The 18,227-nt window shown below is 38.8% G+C and overlaps 1 protein-coding gene across 1 annotated transcript; it reads right to left on the minus strand.

Annotated features, from left to right (window-relative positions):
• Nucleotides 1-7,524: 7,524 nt before the first annotated feature.
• LOC135469017 (uncharacterized) lies at nucleotides 7,525-17,665 on the minus strand. Its single transcript, XM_064747535.1, has 6 exons — nucleotides 15,976-17,665; nucleotides 11,288-11,390; nucleotides 10,192-10,280; nucleotides 9,737-9,938; nucleotides 8,427-8,628; nucleotides 7,525-8,195 (listed from the first exon to the last, which is right to left on the minus strand). The coding sequence occupies exon 1, from the start codon at nucleotides 17,460-17,462 to the stop codon at nucleotides 16,014-16,016; it is 1,449 nt and encodes a 482-aa protein (XP_064603605.1). The 5' UTR covers nucleotides 17,463-17,665; the 3' UTR covers nucleotides 7,525-8,195; nucleotides 8,427-8,628; nucleotides 9,737-9,938; nucleotides 10,192-10,280; nucleotides 11,288-11,390; nucleotides 15,976-16,013.
• Between the last annotated feature and the right edge of the window lie 562 nt (nucleotides 17,666-18,227).

Genomic DNA, 18,227 nt, shown 5'->3' on the forward strand with positions numbered 1-18,227 from the left:
ATTGCCAAATATAATTCTCTCTGTACATTTTGTGTATTGTAATTCACTTTAAGAAATTATGTAGTAATAGGTTCTATATATAAGACGTATATATATATATATATATATATACACACATGTATTATGAATGTACATATAGTGATTGCCTAACGCATGGAGTTGTGGCGACTGACTAGGTTTGTTCGTAGGTGAATGTCTTGACACTCTTCACTTCAGTCAGCTTGCAGTGCCGAGTCAGTGTGTAAAATGTACCTGCGCAACATTTGTTTGATAGAAGTGCTTTATTCACTGTTATGAACCTATTTTTTTTTTTTTTTTTTGTTCTGTTACTGATCATTTTATGTGGCCACCTGTGATTTTTCTGGTGTCACGATTTGCAGTCTGCCGAAAGAGATAAACTTGATGTTGATTTTGTATTTGGATTACAGTAGCCATGCAGGTAATTTTTACACAATGGTTAATACCACTAACTACTGTGCAAATGCTTACCACATGGCAAGTACAATTGTGTAGTTAGGTCACAGGAAAGTGTATTAGAAATATATTGTTATAAGCAATAGATGGGTCTGTTGTAAAACGAGTGTCAATAACATTATGAATAGAAGGGACATAACCCATGTAACAATGAATTTTAAACAAAGGTTGCCTACCCTTGAGTGATCCATGTCTGCACATTCCGTGGCGAGGAGGTGGTCTGAGTTTTTATGGGTACAATAAGATTCAAAAAGGGGAAAATTGACTGAATTTCTGCTACATCATATAAACCATTACAGACTGGTATTAGTTGATAGTATATCAACATATCCTGACTCAAAATTACAAAGCATCTGACATAACAGAGCAATGAATAAAATGTTTTAAAATGTCTGTTGGTTTTCTTCTTTTCTCATTGCACTGGGAAACATTAAATCGTCAACCTTTTCGACCTCTACAACACTTTCTTCAGAACCATTTATACATACAATTTTATGAAAATGACACCAAAAGTGATTTGTTTGTGATACAAACTTCACAGAACTGTGCAGATTATTTATCTACATCCCACATTTCTCTCAGAATGTTTCAAAATATTGGTGCCCTTGGTAGTTAAAAAGGTTTACAGAGCTAACCCACAAGGAAGTTGTAGAGCGTCCGCTTCGGGACCGGTAGATCCAGGATCAATCCTTGGTCGAGTCACACCTAAGACTTTAAAAGAGGAAGTTGTAACTTCCTCGCTTGGCGTTCAGCATGAAGGGGATAGTGCAACGACTGGTTGACCCGTATCAGTATAATGGCTCGGGCGGGGCGGCTTACTTGCCTTCGGTAAGTTGTCTCAGTGATGCAGCACTAAATAAAAGAGCGGTGGAAATCCGTCCTGCAACAAGGAGGCACATTACACGTGCATGCACCCTAATGATTCCTTCGTCGTTATATGACTGAAAAATTGTTGAGTACGACGTTAAACCCCAAGCACTCACTCACTCACAAGGAAGTTGAAACCATCAATGTTAAATGAAAGAGTCCAAGATAATCTGGATTGTTTCCCTAAATAATACATGTAATCGATTGGCACAGTATCAATGGGCCTACTGTATAGGACCTAATGTTTCACTGCAAAAGCGCATTTTAGAGGTAAATAAATGTCTTAAAGGATTACTTTTGGTACTAAAACTTGCATTGTCCAGTAGGATACCTTCCCATCTTCCAAAAGAACTTCAAACGTCAATCTTTCTAAGATCTGTTGAGCTGTCAAAATCCTTCATGATGACCAACTTGGTCAGGGGTATCATGTACATGTACCGTATCTCTTTTGTTTTCAAGTTTCGAAGGCGTTGCAGACAAAAAATATCCCTTCCACTTTTGCCAGAAGTTATGTTTCACAAGAATACATCGCATCACCAATCCGTGACGCACAGCCTCAAATGACCTTGTACTCTCAAACATTTTTGACACTTTGTTGGTGTCAAAAAAGTGCCTTACAGGACGTCATGTCTGTCAACTTGAATGTGGTGTCAAAAATGTTATGTAGTAGTAGGCAAATACAATAGAAACTACTGTTTGGTTTCTAGGAGTCTTCTGATACACTTGAAGAATGTAGGATATAACCTCCTGAACTATTGGGTCGGTTCTTACATACGGCTCGAAAACTCTTGGAAATGAGTTTGCTGTGCAAGCACGTTTATTGCTTCCATTGTCACGCTTTCCTATGCCGATAGCACATGTAATAAGAATTAGTACAAGGATTAGGTTTACGGCCGTGGCACTGGGTGGACAGGAAAGGATTGCAAAACAGATCTACATTAAATGACCTAAAATTTATTCTTAAAAATGGCCTTTTTAGACCAGTAAATTACCAATTTTGATGCTGAAACTGACTTTCCTGGAAGGATAGCATTCTTCAAAACAAATTTCTCAAACACCTATCTAAGATCGTGAACTTTTGGAATCGGGTAAAGTGTGGAATTTTAGGTCATTTACTCTTTAAGGGGAGACAATCCATTCAAGGCCATCTTTGGAAGGGTGGGATATGATGCAGTTCCTCATGCTCATCCTGTTCGGGAGTATGTGGGAAGGTCTACTGCAACCTGCTGTTGGTTGTGGGTTTCCACCCGGGCTCTGCCGGATCTCCTACCATAATGTTGGTCAGTGTCGTAAAGTGAAATATTCTTGAATAAGGCGTAAAACACCAACCAAATAAGTGATATAGTTCCATGCAATGAGAAATCACACTTTTCACTGCCACTGTCAGTCCTTTCTGATAACCTGAAAGTCTCTCTAAGTGCGAATTTGTTGTACGTGAATTTCACAATGATGGGTTGAAGTTCTCCAATCCTATAAGCATAGGAGTTGCCTTCTTGATAAATGTATGTATACGATGACTACAAAATGTAAATTGGTAAAGCCACATTCACATGGTGCGATATGTCGAATGCAATTTGGACAGGTCTATTTCATAAGCCTCATTCAGGGGAGGTGTTTTGTCAAATGCGACAATCACTTGAAATACTGTGTGTTCTAATTTCATTCCACTGGTCATTTCAATGGGTCGACTGGACAGTCGCACTGTGTGAATATGGCTGAAAGCAAAGAATTAAAAAACAGAACAGTTCAAGATAATGCCATATATTTGTCAACTTGCTACAGGTGATTTTGGACATCGATGAGAAATTAAACCACATGTAACTCCTGACTGTTTTAATTTATAGATCTCATAAACACTCTCTGGATAAACATTAGCTATTTACATCTGGATGTTATCTACATATATGCAGGCTTAATTCGAAATATACAGCTTTCTCAAAATGTACACATACATATATATATATATATATATCGAGGGACAGACATACACACTGGCCAAGAACAATTATAAATTTCTCATTCAAATCATTACTATACATTATGAGGCCTTCTAAGAAAACAATGACAAAACAAAACTGAATACACTGAAAAGTCACCAGTACAACAGGCAGATTTCTACATACATCTACCTGTTCCATTACAGCAGACACAGTCTTCATCTCAAGTTTTTATGGCAATAGCTGTCATGTTACGTCCTACAACTGGTACATGGATGTAAGGCACAGTTCTCACGTGTGCAGTAACCCCTGAGATAAACTCAGCATTTACCACAAGGAAATGATAAGTTAATGTCATTTAATTAATTGTTTGTTTCTCATGACCCTCATGATTTCTGGCAAAATAATATGGGTTTGGTATTTTCAAAACAGAAAAATTCTCATACTTTGGTTTTAAATTATCACACTTCATATCTCTGCTTTCATAAGCAGGATCATGATAAACTAAGAATAAACAACATTTTCTAACGTTCGTCAATAGCTAACAACTTGGATGAGAAACCTGTGTCCACAAGTGACTATGTAATAGTGAAATTAGATATTCAGGAATACCTTACGAAATATCAGACACACAACAGTCCAGTATTCATCTCTCCTGAATGTGATCCACATGGGTCTTTTTATAAGACATAATACTGAATTTTGCAATCTCAATGGATATGAACATATAAGTACAATGGATAATTGGTTTATTGCCTTCTTGGTTGGCTTCGTCTGGAAAATCACTTATCACATTAGTGAATGATGATGACAGTCTTACACCATGTTGCTGCCAAGTATAACTGGTGAGAGGCAAGCAATGTACTGAGCCCCAGACCTCCTTCACACCATAGTGGGTAGACAGATCAATTCCCCTGAGCTAACTCTGTACGCAGCTGTGTGCTGGTTACAGCACGTCTGTATCCAAGGCCTTGGTATCACAATACACCAGCAGTACACAATCAACAGTATAACATCAGTGGATTTTTTCTCTCTTTCTTCTTACATTTCACAATCACACATCACCGTTAGATATAAGGTAAAAACATTATGGGTTGCCTGAGACTTTCACATACAAACTACTTTGTACATGTATTTTATTTTAAATAACAATTTATTCAGAACATGTACTTTATCACATATACATGCTGGAGTTTAATAACTGACTGAGATGATGATAGGAACAGATGTTGTCTTGATTAAAACTATGTGGATGGGTCTGTCCATACATACTATAACATGAAATGATACAATATATATAGGACATTCTGGTCCAATCTCCATATGATCCATTATCTCTCAGGGTAGTCAAACGGCCCCTTTTGTAGGCGATTTCTGTGGTTACTGGAGGACTTACTGTTCCAGAAGTGATGTCGAATGAGCTATGAGCACTTGAAGGAGCTATTGCATTCTGGGGCTCGTTTCACAAAGCGCATGTAACTTCCTTGGCGACCAGTATTATAGGTATTACGTCGGCATGGCAGTTACGTGAACTTAGTGCTACATGTGCTTTGTGAACCATGGTTCACTTGCGCCTAAACCCTGGCAACACTAGTATCAGACAGTGGCAAATAGAAAAATACATCACAGGTCACAAGGTCATCCATACGTACGTACATGTAGAATGAAGTTTGCAGATTCTGCTTATGCTGTGAAATGGTGTTTTACTGTTTTCATACATTGTACAATGAGTTCATCTGTATGTCTGAGACCATGAAAAGCCTACACAGAGCAACACATACACAGATTGAGCACATTTCATAATTAAACATTTAACACCCAGTGGAACTTTACATGACTAATAAACTAAGATAATATACAACTGCCAGCAGACTTTTTCACATGTACATGAAGTCAAACATTCAACTATCATCCATACAAAACTTAGATACATGTAATATGTTTCAATTAGAATTTAATCATGGTGTCATGGTGTAAAAAACTGATCTCTATCTTAACTAAGTAAAATACGTACCAGATAAAGATGGTTCATGAGTACAGTTAAATAGTGTCTGAACTCCTGAATCTTTTGGCTAACAGAACTTGCAATGTATTCCATCAAATATTTTGATTTTATAGACACTGGCTTTACAAGAAGAAGCAAGTACAAATTCACAAATGTTACATCCATGAAAAATTTAACACCTGAAATATGGGCCTAGCAAAACATTGTTTAACAAGCTCTCTTAGAGGAGTGTATATGTTTTTATTTTGCTTGGCACCCAGGCACCGTGTTAAGTAAAAATTTGCCCAACAGACAGAACGACTTAGGGAGCTGCTAGTCAGAGCTTAACGTGTCAAATGAGAAAATGACCAAGACCAGTCATTTTAGTTCATTTTAATACAGACTTAAGTAAAAACGTTTTAATAACAACTACAGGGAACCGTGGTGGAATCAAAAATTTTCTTTTGTTTTTGTTAGGCTTAAGATGTGAATACAAGGCAAACTGGTAATATATAAAGGCTATATGATGCACTATCCCTGTGTTTCCCTGAAGATTAACATCAAACTCAGATAATGATTATAATCAGCAGTAATACAGCCATAAGACCCAGGCTTTAGACTGGTTACCTCGTGTCATACAGGTATTTGAATGACTGAGTAGGGAACTGACAAAAATTCAGACATTCAGATGTGGTTTACTGTTCATTATTATTTCATAACCATTACCTTTCAGGAAAAATAGTATTCTTTCTGGAGCACGGTAATGGGCTTATTGTGATACCCACAAGTCTATAGTATTTATTACTCTTAAATTACACCCATTATGTTGCCCTGAGCACACAAATGTTTTCTCTACTAGATAACTTAATTTGAGCAATTATACCGCATATACATGAACTAATTAAAAGGACAAAAATAATGTACCACTACAATGCATAAAAATGTACCACAAAACATGAACTACACTGTGACCTGTGGCTGTAATGAAGCAGCAATGGAGACAAGGGAACTTAGCAGTGCTGAATGGATCCAGCCATTAATGTATGCTACATGTACAGTTTGAAATCTGGACACTACTGTGACTACACCATGGGAATCCCATGCTAGAGCACACAAACTTGCAGCATGAGAATCTCACGCTCCAATATGAGAATCCCATGCTACAGCACAAGATCTCATGCTCCAGCATGAGGCTACAGCATGAGAATCGTGCACAACAGCATGAGAATCACATACTACACCATGAGAATCACAGGCTACCACATGAGAACCATGTGCAACAACATGAAAGTCACATGCTACACCATGAGAATCACAAGTACAACATGAGAATCGCAAGCTACCACATGAGAACCATGTGCAACAACATGAGAATCTCATGCTACAGCATGAGAATCACATGCAACAGCATGAGAATTACCGGCTACAGTACGCGAATCATGTGTTACAGCATGAGAATTACAGGCTACAGCATGGGAATCACACAGTACAGCATGAGAATCTCACGCTACAGCATGAGAATCACATGTTACAGCATGAGAATTACAGGCTACAGTACGCGAATCACGTGTTATAACATGGGAATCACATAGTACAGCATGAGAATCTCACGCTACAGCATGAGAATCACATGCTACAGCATGAGAATTACAGGCTACAGTATGCGAATCACGTGTTACAGCATGGGAATCACATAGTACAGCATGAGAATCACGTGTTACAGCATGGGAATCACACGCTACAGCATGAGAATCACTATATCAATCTGAGCAGTTGGTGTATGGATGAACTGAATCATGCAATCATAATTCTTATCAACATACAGGCAGCACAATGAAAGTCCTGTAATAAATTAGCACTAATTATTATGAAATCTTAGGTTCTTCATTAACACAAAGTAAAAGCAATTAGTTCAAATAACTATAGAGATCATTTTTAAAAAGGTTTAACGTTTAAAAAGTTTTATGCCATAATTATAATAACTCTGTGTATATCTGAATATACATGTGCATGTATAGTCTTAACATCTGATAAAAAATCAAGTGGTTTAAAAAACAAACTAACATAAAATATACCCACAACAAAATGTTGTGCAACATACTAGATGCTAACCTAGCACAGGTGAATAGCTGTGTAAAAAGTCTGATAATAGTAAACTATGACAAGCACCAATAGCAATTAAAATGCCTTTAGAACCATACTATAAATGTTTGTGCATGTGCAGTGTGAATCACCACCCATATTAAGAATTCATATCTGGTGAACATAAAACATAAACATGATAATCATTTTTCTTATATAACACAACATCTTGAGACCTGCCCAATGTAATGATGTTCCATGCAATAGAAAGCAGCGCAAAGCAGAAAGAGAGTATGGGACATTAGACAGTATAAGGTGAGGAGTTAACAGAGACATTCATAAACTGTCACCATGGCAACACATCACACTAGCCAAGAAATGCACCAGAATCTTTCCCGTATGTCACAGCATGGCTAAAGCACTTGTAACAAAAAAAATACAAAACAAAAAAAAAGAACAGCACTACAGAATTGGCAGATGCAAGCTAGTCCTAGTTTGCAGCTTTAAGCAAGAAAAGCACTGAATGGTTCGAGTGGAGCTTCAACTCCAATACTACCCTCTACTTTGTGACATGGTCCCCTGATAATTCACATTATCATACTGAAGAGTGCAAAAAGGGAGAGCACTCTGTTCAGTCTTTGTGAGAGCCAGAAATCCAACAGTTTTGTGATGTCTTCAGAGGTCAGCGCAGAGATGACTGATGCACTGGTCAGGTCTGAGTGCTGGACACTGATCCATCTCCTATAACCGCTTCATTGCCTTTGCCATTAAGGCTCATCTCTTCCCGAATCGGTTTTGTAAATCATTGATTGTAGCAACTTGTTCACGGTCATTTGTGATTTTTGACATTCCTGTAAAAAACAAAACCAGAAATGGCTGAAAAAAACTGCCCCTGGTGGGCTATGGTGTTGCATCAATGTTGTTATGGTCTGACAGTAGAGTGCAATTATCATGAGATTGATACAAACAGCACTGACAGGAGCAGGTGTGCGAAATGAGAGGGGGATATGGTGCCAGCTAACAACACACTGGGGCTGACGTCTCTATTACAGAAACAGTCGTCCCAGTCTTCTTGCCAATACCTGGAGGGCCATCGATGGAAAAGTTGGCAATGATTTCTTGCTGCAGTTGGTTGATTTTCGTCAGCTGTGGAAGCAACTTGAAATGTCAATGAGCAGACGGCTGTGGTTGTTTGGGTGGGATTTAGACATGGAGTAGTCCAGCACATCTAGGAGTGATTGTGTAGGCTTCTCGCCTCCTCCAGCCTTTTTATCCCTTCTCGATCTGAAAATCACAGAAAACAAGCAAATTTATATCCAGTGCTAATGTAATACATTTATCCACAGATAAAGCTGGGCCACAAAATGAATCTGCACACAAAATCTGATCTAAACTCGACAAAGTTTAGAGGAGTTATTTCACTCCCAATCATGATGGGTAGACAGACAGACTGACATAATTAATATCCCTTGCTTTTCAGAAAAAGGTACACTTAACCTAGGCTTAACGCTTCTCATTAACACATTTAATGGCGCATTAATCTTGAGAAGGATACATGAAAAGGTACACTGACAACCAATATGTTGACATGAAAAGGTACTCTGACAACCAATATGTTGACATGAAAAGGTACTCTGACAACCAATATGTTGACATGAAAGGGTACCCTGACAACCAATCTGCTGACATGAAAAGGTACCCTGACAACCAATCTGCTGACAAGAAGAGGTACCCTGACACCAATCTGCTGACATGAAAAGGTACCCTGACAACCAATCTGCTGACAAGAGAAGGTACCCTGACAACCAATCTGTTGACATGAAAAGGTACCCTGACAACCAATCTGCTGACATGAAAAGGTACCCTGACAACCAATCTGTTGACATGAAAAGGTACCTGAAAACCAATCTGTTGACATGAAAAGGTACCCTGACAACCAATTTGTTGACATGAAAAGGTACCCTGACAACCAATCTGCTGACACGAAAAGGTACCCTGACAACCAATCTGTTGACATGAAGAAGTACCCTGACAACCAATTTGCTGACATGAAAAGATACCATGACAACCAATCTGTTGACATGAAAAGGTACCTTGCAAGCTTGTAGGCTCCAGATGAATGCAAAACTTCAGCAGAATACATAAAGTTGTATAGTCATGAATTTGGTAATTTATGGTAACTAACATGCACACAGACCGATGGAATATCCCCCAATTATTATTGTGCTTTATACACATGCAAAACAGGTAATTACATGCAGTGCTATTGAGCTACCAACCAATACATGACTGCAATACACACAAGCTGCACCTGTGCATTGTGCTGGCGAGGTAACAAAATGATGTTGCCTTGGTAATATTTCAGGTCAACTGAAACTACAGTTGTTTTTACCTGGGTAGGTAAGTTGTATAGCACACAGTATTGACATTTCCAGATCTGTCAGTTTGCAGGAATTGAGTCTGTCAGCAAAGTCAAACATCATATCCACAAAACCTTCCTTGAGAAAATGCGTCATCCATTCTCTGGTGTACGGCTCGCCGCTAGGGAACTGAAGATAGCTCTCTCCACCAATAAAAAAGGGAGCAGCAGTCACCTAAGACAAAGCCAAGATTAGGTTAAGGCAGGAAAACTAGAACAGCATATTATCAATTCAAGACTTTCAAAACCACTGGCAACTTGCAAAAAAAAAATATATATATATATCTATATCTATATATATATATATATATATATATATATATATATCCTATGCATGTTATGTTTTTTTTTTGTTTTTTTTTTTTAAATGATATTATTAGTGATTATAAGCCATACTTAGACATTTTTAGCAAAAAATGTAAAATTACCATCCAAATGTCGTAATATGCTTTTTCAGTCATCAGTTTCCTGTCATCCTCCTCAAGTTTGTTAAAACCTGGTACATCATTACAAAATCCTGCAGACAAAGTGAACAACATTGTGTGTACATCCATTTATGTTACAGAAGTCCTTCAGTAAGGATACAAAATATGTTTCTTGCCAAAATTATGGACAAATTTACATATGATGCTGTTTATTAAATATAAAAATTTCAAAGCCAGAGAACAGATGCTTCTGAAAGCTCAGATCAACATGCTGCATGTAAATTTGCAGACAGGGTAATAAGGAATCAATTATCAGTTTCTACATAATCAATAATGATATGTCTGACTGAGTTTTCAATGTTCTAGCAAGAACAATATGGAAAGTACAAGTTTCCAGAAGTGTGTTGTCTGAATACAAAAGGCGCTTTCTATTTCACTCATATTGTATCTTGGGACATAATGATGTATTCCTTCTTAAAAGATGCATTACTTGTGAAAGAAACCTTGTGTAAATACAGCTCCATCTCCATGTGTTGTAAATGACAACAAACTATAGAACTATGTTCACGTACTCCTCAAGTCCTTCTTTTCTCTGCAGACACATGTACATACTAAACACTCGAAAATTACAACATATACATTTTCAGTTCCACACACATATTACTAGCAAAAATAGCTCTCCCTTTTCACTTCCCACAGGACCGGCCCGGATAGCACAGTTGGTAGAGCGTCCGCTTCGGGACCGGTAGATCCAGGATCAATCCTTGGTCGAGTCACACCTAAGACTTTAAAAGAGGAAGTTGTAACTTCCTCGCTTGGCGTTCAGCATGAAGGGGATAGTGCAACGACTGGTTGACCCGTATCAGTATAATGACTCGGGCGGGGCGGCTTACTTGCCTTCGGTAAGTCGTCTCAGTGATGCAGCACTAAATAAAAGAGCGGTGGAAATCCATCCTGCAACAAGGAGGCACATTACACGTGCATGCACCCTAATGATTCCTTCGTCGTCATATGACTGAAAAATTGTTGAGTACGACGTTAAACCCCAAGCACTCACTCACTTCCCACAAAAAGGCAGTATGACAGCTGACCAGCTTACCTATTATTCTGGCATTAATCGGTTCCACTGAGCCAATCAGCTGGTTCCACGTTCTCTCAATACCTGACTGGCTTTTGTCCCCAGGTGGATGTCGATGTAATCCCTGAAAATATAATCAACATTTATTTTGAAAAGTTTGAGATATATATACATGTAAAAGCAACTAACCTTTCGTCCTTGGCTACAAGGACAAGTGTATAAACACCCTAACAGTAATTATCACCAAAATGGCCGGAAATTAGAATTGGTTGCAAGGCTACCAAAGAGCTCTCCTGTATGAGAAACATGAATGCAAAACTTTAGCTCAATACATCAAGAATTCAAGTCGTGAATTTGGTAATTTACGGTAATTAGTATGCTCACAGAGCATCAGCAATGGAACATCTCCCTTGTGCCATTGTGCTTTATATACATGTTAACCTCCAGGTCAATATATACAATACCTTTTTAAGACACCAACCCTAACATTTTGATTAACTGTGATTCTAATACACAATACACTTATACACAATACACTAAGGAAGGAATTCCATAATTTATGGTATTTAGTATACACACACCCAATCAAAGGAATATCCCCTTCATGCTGTTGTGCCTCTACATATGAGCAAACCCTGAGCTCAATATACACAGTACTTGAGATACCACACCTAACATTTTGTTTATCATTGATTCCACAACATTATACACCAAGCGAGGAATTCAGTAATTTACAGTACTTAGTATGTACACATCGAATCAACGAAGGAATACACCCCATGCTATTCTGATCTATTCTGATCAGTACATGGAGTACTTTTTGAGTTACCATCCCTAACACTTTGTTTAACATTACTTTCTCTATTATTGCAGACGCTCATGATATGACATACATGTAGCTACGTCTGTACTATAAACAGGTGAGCTAAAAAATGGACGTAGGATAGAAAGAAAACATGGCCTACATGCTTCAGTGATATTTCTGAATCCTGATAATCACAGACCTGTTCATAATCATCACAATTCAGTAGCAGTCAGTCAAGTCTCAGGACTTTCCTTCCTGCCTGACTTGGTTTCATCAGTGAAAGTTCAGAGAAATTTACCTCAATATAAATAAGACTGATTGATAGTTTCAATATCATACAGGTGCATACATATACCTCTATTTCTTAAAAATTCAAACTCAATACATTTCACATTTCTTAGAGATGCTGAGAGTCACATTGTGTTCTTTATCAGCTTAATTTGTACCATAACTACATGTACATGTACTTCTACCACATTTGGAAGAATTCAACCAAACAACTACACCTAGTTTCAGTGAGTAACAAATGGCAACCAAAGAGTTAAACTGTTATCAGATTTTAAGCACTAATTGCTGAACTTCCACTTATACAAATGCATGTATCAAGCTATGAACGTATTATTCTCCATGTGACCAGGGGCCACTTTCACAAAGATGTCGTACTTGTAAGATATCGCACATATAGGACAATGGTACGTTTAATAGTGACATATAAAATGTCGTACGACAATTGTACGACAAATAAAAGTCGCACACCGCTTTGTGAAAGTGGCCCCAGTACAGTAAATATATTATACATGTACATGTACATATTATTCCTTTAGTACTGCAGCAACTGTTTTGAATTCATGTACACTGTTATAATGCCTTACCTTCAACATTAGTTGAATATGAAAATGTAGGTACAAATTATTACCCACCTTTAACATTAGCTGAACAAGGGTACACATTAATCCACACTTGCAGCTTTAGCTCAAGACATATAAACACATATTACTCCACACCTTTAACATTAGCTGAACATGGGTACACATTAATCCACACTTGCAGCTTAGCTCAAGACATATATACACATATTACTCCACACCTTTAACATTAGCTGAACATGGGTACACATTAATCCACACTTGCACCATTTATAAATAAATACTAATACATAAATGTATGTACATATTATTCCCACCTAGGAAAGAGTAGGAAAGAGTTAAATACTTGGTACCTATGACATCTAGCCACATATATGTGCAGATTATTCCCCAGCTATGACACCTAACCAAATATACGTGCAGATTATTCCCCAGCTATGACACTTAGCCAAATGTATGTGCAGATTATTCCCCAGCTATGACACTTAGCCAAATATACGTGCAGATTATTCCCCAGCTATGACACCTAACCAAATATACGTGCAGATTATTCCCCAGCTATGACACTTAGCCAAATGTATGTGCAGATTATTCCCCAGCTATGACACTTAGCCAAATGTATGTGCAGATTATTCCCCAGCTATGACACTTAGCCAAATGTATGTGCAGATTATTCCCCAGCTATGACACTTAGCCAAATGTATGTGCAGATTATTCCCCAGCTATGACACTTAGCCAAATATACGTGCAGATTATTCCCCAGCTATGACACCTAGCCAAATATACGTGCAGATTATTCCCCAGCTATGACACTTAGCCAAATATACGTGCAGATTATTCCCCAACTATGACACCTAGCCAAATATACGTGCAGATTATTCCCAGCTATGACACTTAGCCAAATGTATGTGCAGATTATTCCCAGCTATGACACTTAGCCAAATATATGTGCAGATTATTCCCCAGCTATGACACCTAGCCAAATATATGTGCAGATTATTCCCCAACTATGACACCTAGCCAAATATATGTGCAGATTATTCCCCAGCTATGACACTTAGCCAAATATATGTGCAGATTATTCCCCAACTAGCCAAAGACGTGTACTTGATGACAATGCTTCCTGTGTGACAGAAACTATTAGAGGTTGTTCACCCCTGTATTTGTTTTTCTTGCTAATAAAAATAGTAGAGGAAACTGGTGTACTGCACACTAACCACAATGTGTTTCAACGATTACATCTAAAGGATTGAGTTTAGAGCAGATGCATTTGTTGCTTATTTACTAAAGAATTCCAAGACATTTTCACTGGTACATGTATTACACACAGCATCATATTAAACATGTACTGATAAATGTAAAGTACCCTAGTTCTTCTAATTTTCTGGTCTGCTCATTTTAGCCAATATATATGTAATTATAGCAGAAATGTTGGCATGTCGTTTTTTTTCTCAAAAGGTTAGACCATCTGATGAACAACATGCTCATATCTTTACTTTTCCAAAAGGCTGGTAAAGAAATGTAATATTCTACTTTCAACACTCCTAATATTTGCTCCCCAAAATCAGAAGAACTAGGGTACTTAAGCAAGTAGCCAAGGCTGCTGAGTAACTAGAAACCAGGCTTTGTGTGTACAATGATCTTAATTAGGATAGGGAGGAGCTCTAATGATTAATGTACAGGTATACATTAACAAAACCTCTCTGTCATCAGTGGAGGACTGATGTTTCACAGCTTCTCATATTAAATCATACAACAAACAGAATATAAGGTTATCTACATGTATCTTAGCAACTCATCACATTTTCCGTGTGTGTGTGCCCTTATGCCTCAACCTTTTCGCGTATGAAAGAGCAACTTTCAGTGCAATTTATGCACATTTATGATTTGTTTCTGGTGACAAAACTACACTGGTTGGATTGGTCAATTTCAGGGCTACATAAAACATATAATATTTACAGTCTACACAGAATAATGCCTTCAGAATATGCTTGAAGCATCCTTGCCAAAACATGCGAAAAGATGGAAGAATTACAGTAATCCATATCAGGTTCATGTAATCCAGAAAACATTGGATGAGTATAGCCACTAATGAGGCATCAGAGACCCAAAACCAAAACAGCCATGCCAGCTGTTTGTGTGAATATGTCACAGACTTCTCCAAATCCAAATCTTGCACACCAGTCATGAAGAATGACAACACAATACCATAAGATAGTTATTGGTTAATTCCTTATTACATTTAATACTAAGATCAAGTTCATTCTGATCTATGCACCTACTGTCGATCTATGTTATTTGATCACTTTTTCATTGCATATGCTTCAATGACGACTGCGACAATATTTGAAACATTCTGAGATAACTGTGGGGTGGAGAGAAATAATTTTGCACAGTTTTTGAAGGATAACTTGCACATTAGTGACAAACAAATCATTTTTGGTGTCATTTTTATAATAATTGTATGCATAAATTTCACTCAAAAAAATTGCTTTAAACAGAGCTGGAAAAGGTTGAAGATTTACAGTAGTTCATCTCATAGGTATGTACATGTATCCGTCCTTTTCTCTTTGTTTCCCAGATTTTGAAAGCCTTACAAAGCAAAATAAGCGGCTTTATCACCGAGTTTTAAACAGTCATTTTTAATAAATCATGATCGAGCCAAAGATTTTGTACCACCATCTTACAGAGAAAAAAAACTATACGTGTAAAAATCTGGTCACATTTCATTTTCCAAGCAAGAAAGGTTATAATGCACATGCTAGTATACATGTCTGCTTATGACATACATGTAAAAAGCTAACAGTTTTTTTTCCCACTTTGTTTTCAAACGATGCTACATTTTCACTTTTGATCATCTGCACAGCATTCAGTTTATTCGATGAACCCATGCTCCAGGAGGAGATTACCGATTTGCAGTCACAAATGTCCCCATTGGGGAATGGGCTTCCCAAACTATACACTTTTCAGATATGCATATCTCTGTATACTGTTTGATGAAGTGATGAAACACTGAAATACAAACAGTCAGGGCTTACCTGAGAAATACACATTCTCATCCACTCTTTGTTGTCTCTTAGGGGCTTGTTGTGTTTGTGACATGCCTCAGCCAACTCTGTAAAGTCCTCTCCATTAGTGCCTCATTCTTCCCCTGCCCCTCTTTCCCTAGCTCTGCTGGGGACAGGAACAGGTCTTCTGAGGGTGTGGGGATCAAGGAGCTGGATGGAGGTTCAATGTCATCAAACATTAAGTCTTTATCATAACACAGGTAGTCCTCTGTTTTTGTGCCGTATGGACACAGGCCTGAGTTGGGATCGGTCATGGGGGTCAGCTTGGCCTTAGCCTCAGTGGTCCCGCTAACAGTTCCGTGAGGTACGCCAGGCTGATACAGGTTAGGGGGAGGGGAAGTGACTGCGGGTGACGTCATGGGCGGGTACCTGCTATCCAAGGAGTACTGGTTATGCTGCTCTCCAAACTGCTTACTTGCGTTGGAAGAGTGGAAACTGGAGTGTAGTCTCACAGAGTGCTCGTGGAAATTATCGTCCATTCCGAAGGATTGAGTTTCAGTCTTATTGTCACTGAGATAATCAAACGTCTCTGTTGACCCGTCAAAGGGCATATTGCTACAGGGGAACTCCGATTTGGGTGATATACCTGGTATCTCTGAGTGGGGCATAGAGTTACAGGCATGTCCTGTGGACATGAAATTGGGGTAGGTTGTGTGCGTGCTGGTTGCAGCCATTGAGGGGGGGATGGATGGACTGACCACGCTGTGATTTGGATAATAATGGGGATTCACAGGGGATGACAAGGGACTATGGGGGGACATGTGGAAGGTGTTGGGCACTTGACTGAAAGTGATCGCAGGATTACCGCACCCGAGGTTAGGCAGCTGACCAGGGTTACGCGGATTTGTGCTGCCATCAGAAGGCACTAAAAATGGCTCTACTTGAGAGGCTAAGCTGCTCTGCAGAATGTCTGGAGACAAAGCATCAGTTGTCTGTGTCGTGACCACTATGGAACTCTCCAATAAATCTTCATAGTTCTCTTCACCCTGATTGCCGCTGTGTCGCAAAGCGTCACTCAAAAACCTATCAATGTCCTCCATCTTAGACGGGGGCAGAAACTGGTTGCGTAATAATGTCTCAAGGGTACTAACCTTGGGGGCTGGTTGCCCTTCCATATCATTGTCCCCAGGTCTTTTTAGGGACGAGTTTGGAGGGTGAAACTGTATGGAGCTTCCGTTCTGCCCAGGGAAATGCGTGGGTTCTTGGAAAGGCACAATGGGCAGAATCTGACCTACATTTGGTATACTGGACTTTTCCACTTTAACATCACCCAACTTATGTTGGCCACTGTGAGTCAATGCAGACTTTATCCTAGAATGTTTATCATATGTATGGCTGGATCTAACTAGTTTTTTACATATACTCTGAAAGTCTACACTGTTTGGCGAATCGAGACCAGAGTCATGCAGAGCTGCCTTTTTGTCTGTGCTGTCCTGTTGCTGTCCCAGACTACGCATGAACTTCCTGAGTATGTTGGGGGTCCATGCTACTCCCAGACCCCATCACTTGGTTAAGTAATTCCTTGATCATCTCACTGCTGTAGTGCCAGCGTTTCCCAGAAGAGCTCTGCACTGTAAAGGTATCACTGGTGGCACTGGTGACGCTGCAAGGTGTTCCACTGTTCCTCATGGGCAGATCCATGGAGCCACAATCTGAGGAGGGTGTTAGTCCTGGCAGGGGACAGTCCCCGTTTGGCAGGATGGGAAAGATTCTCTCTGCAATCTGCTGACAAGTACTGTCGCTGATGCCACTGTCGGATGAGGACAGGTGCCCCTCGTCCACATTACCCTGAGGGCCAGCACTCTGAGTTGACCGTGCTGCTTCCAATGCACGCTCCTTGTCAATCTTAGGGATGCGACCCATCTTGACAGCTGAAAGACATTAATAGACTTTTCAAACATTTTTTCACTTTGTTACACTAAAAGTAAAAACAATATTATGAAAAACATTTTTTCATTGAAATGTAAGAACTTATTTTACACCTTAAACAACATGTTCAGAGTAAACCTCAAATCACGTCACAGGAACAATCCAATGAAGATAAAACCTGGCTTCAATGTTTCCCCATAATTTCAAAGTGCTACTCCAGTTACCAAGAGAAACTTTGTATGAAGGAATTCTTAAAGAACAGAGCTAACATAAGGGTTAAACAAAATTTAAGACGAATGACACAATTTAAACCCCCTATAACTGAATAGTCTTCAAAACAGAATCTTCGACAA

Source organism: Liolophura sinensis, chromosome 6 (genome assembly GCF_032854445.1).
Source record: "Liolophura sinensis isolate JHLJ2023 chromosome 6, CUHK_Ljap_v2, whole genome shotgun sequence".
Classification (NCBI taxonomy): domain Eukaryota; kingdom Metazoa; phylum Mollusca; class Polyplacophora; order Chitonida; family Chitonidae; genus Liolophura; species Liolophura sinensis.

What these genes read in the sequence shown, in the direction of transcription:
- LOC135469017 (XM_064747535.1), bottom strand. Translation starts at nt 17,462, where the DNA reads ATGCGTAGTCTGGGACAGCAACAGGACAGCACAGACAAAAAGGCAGCT.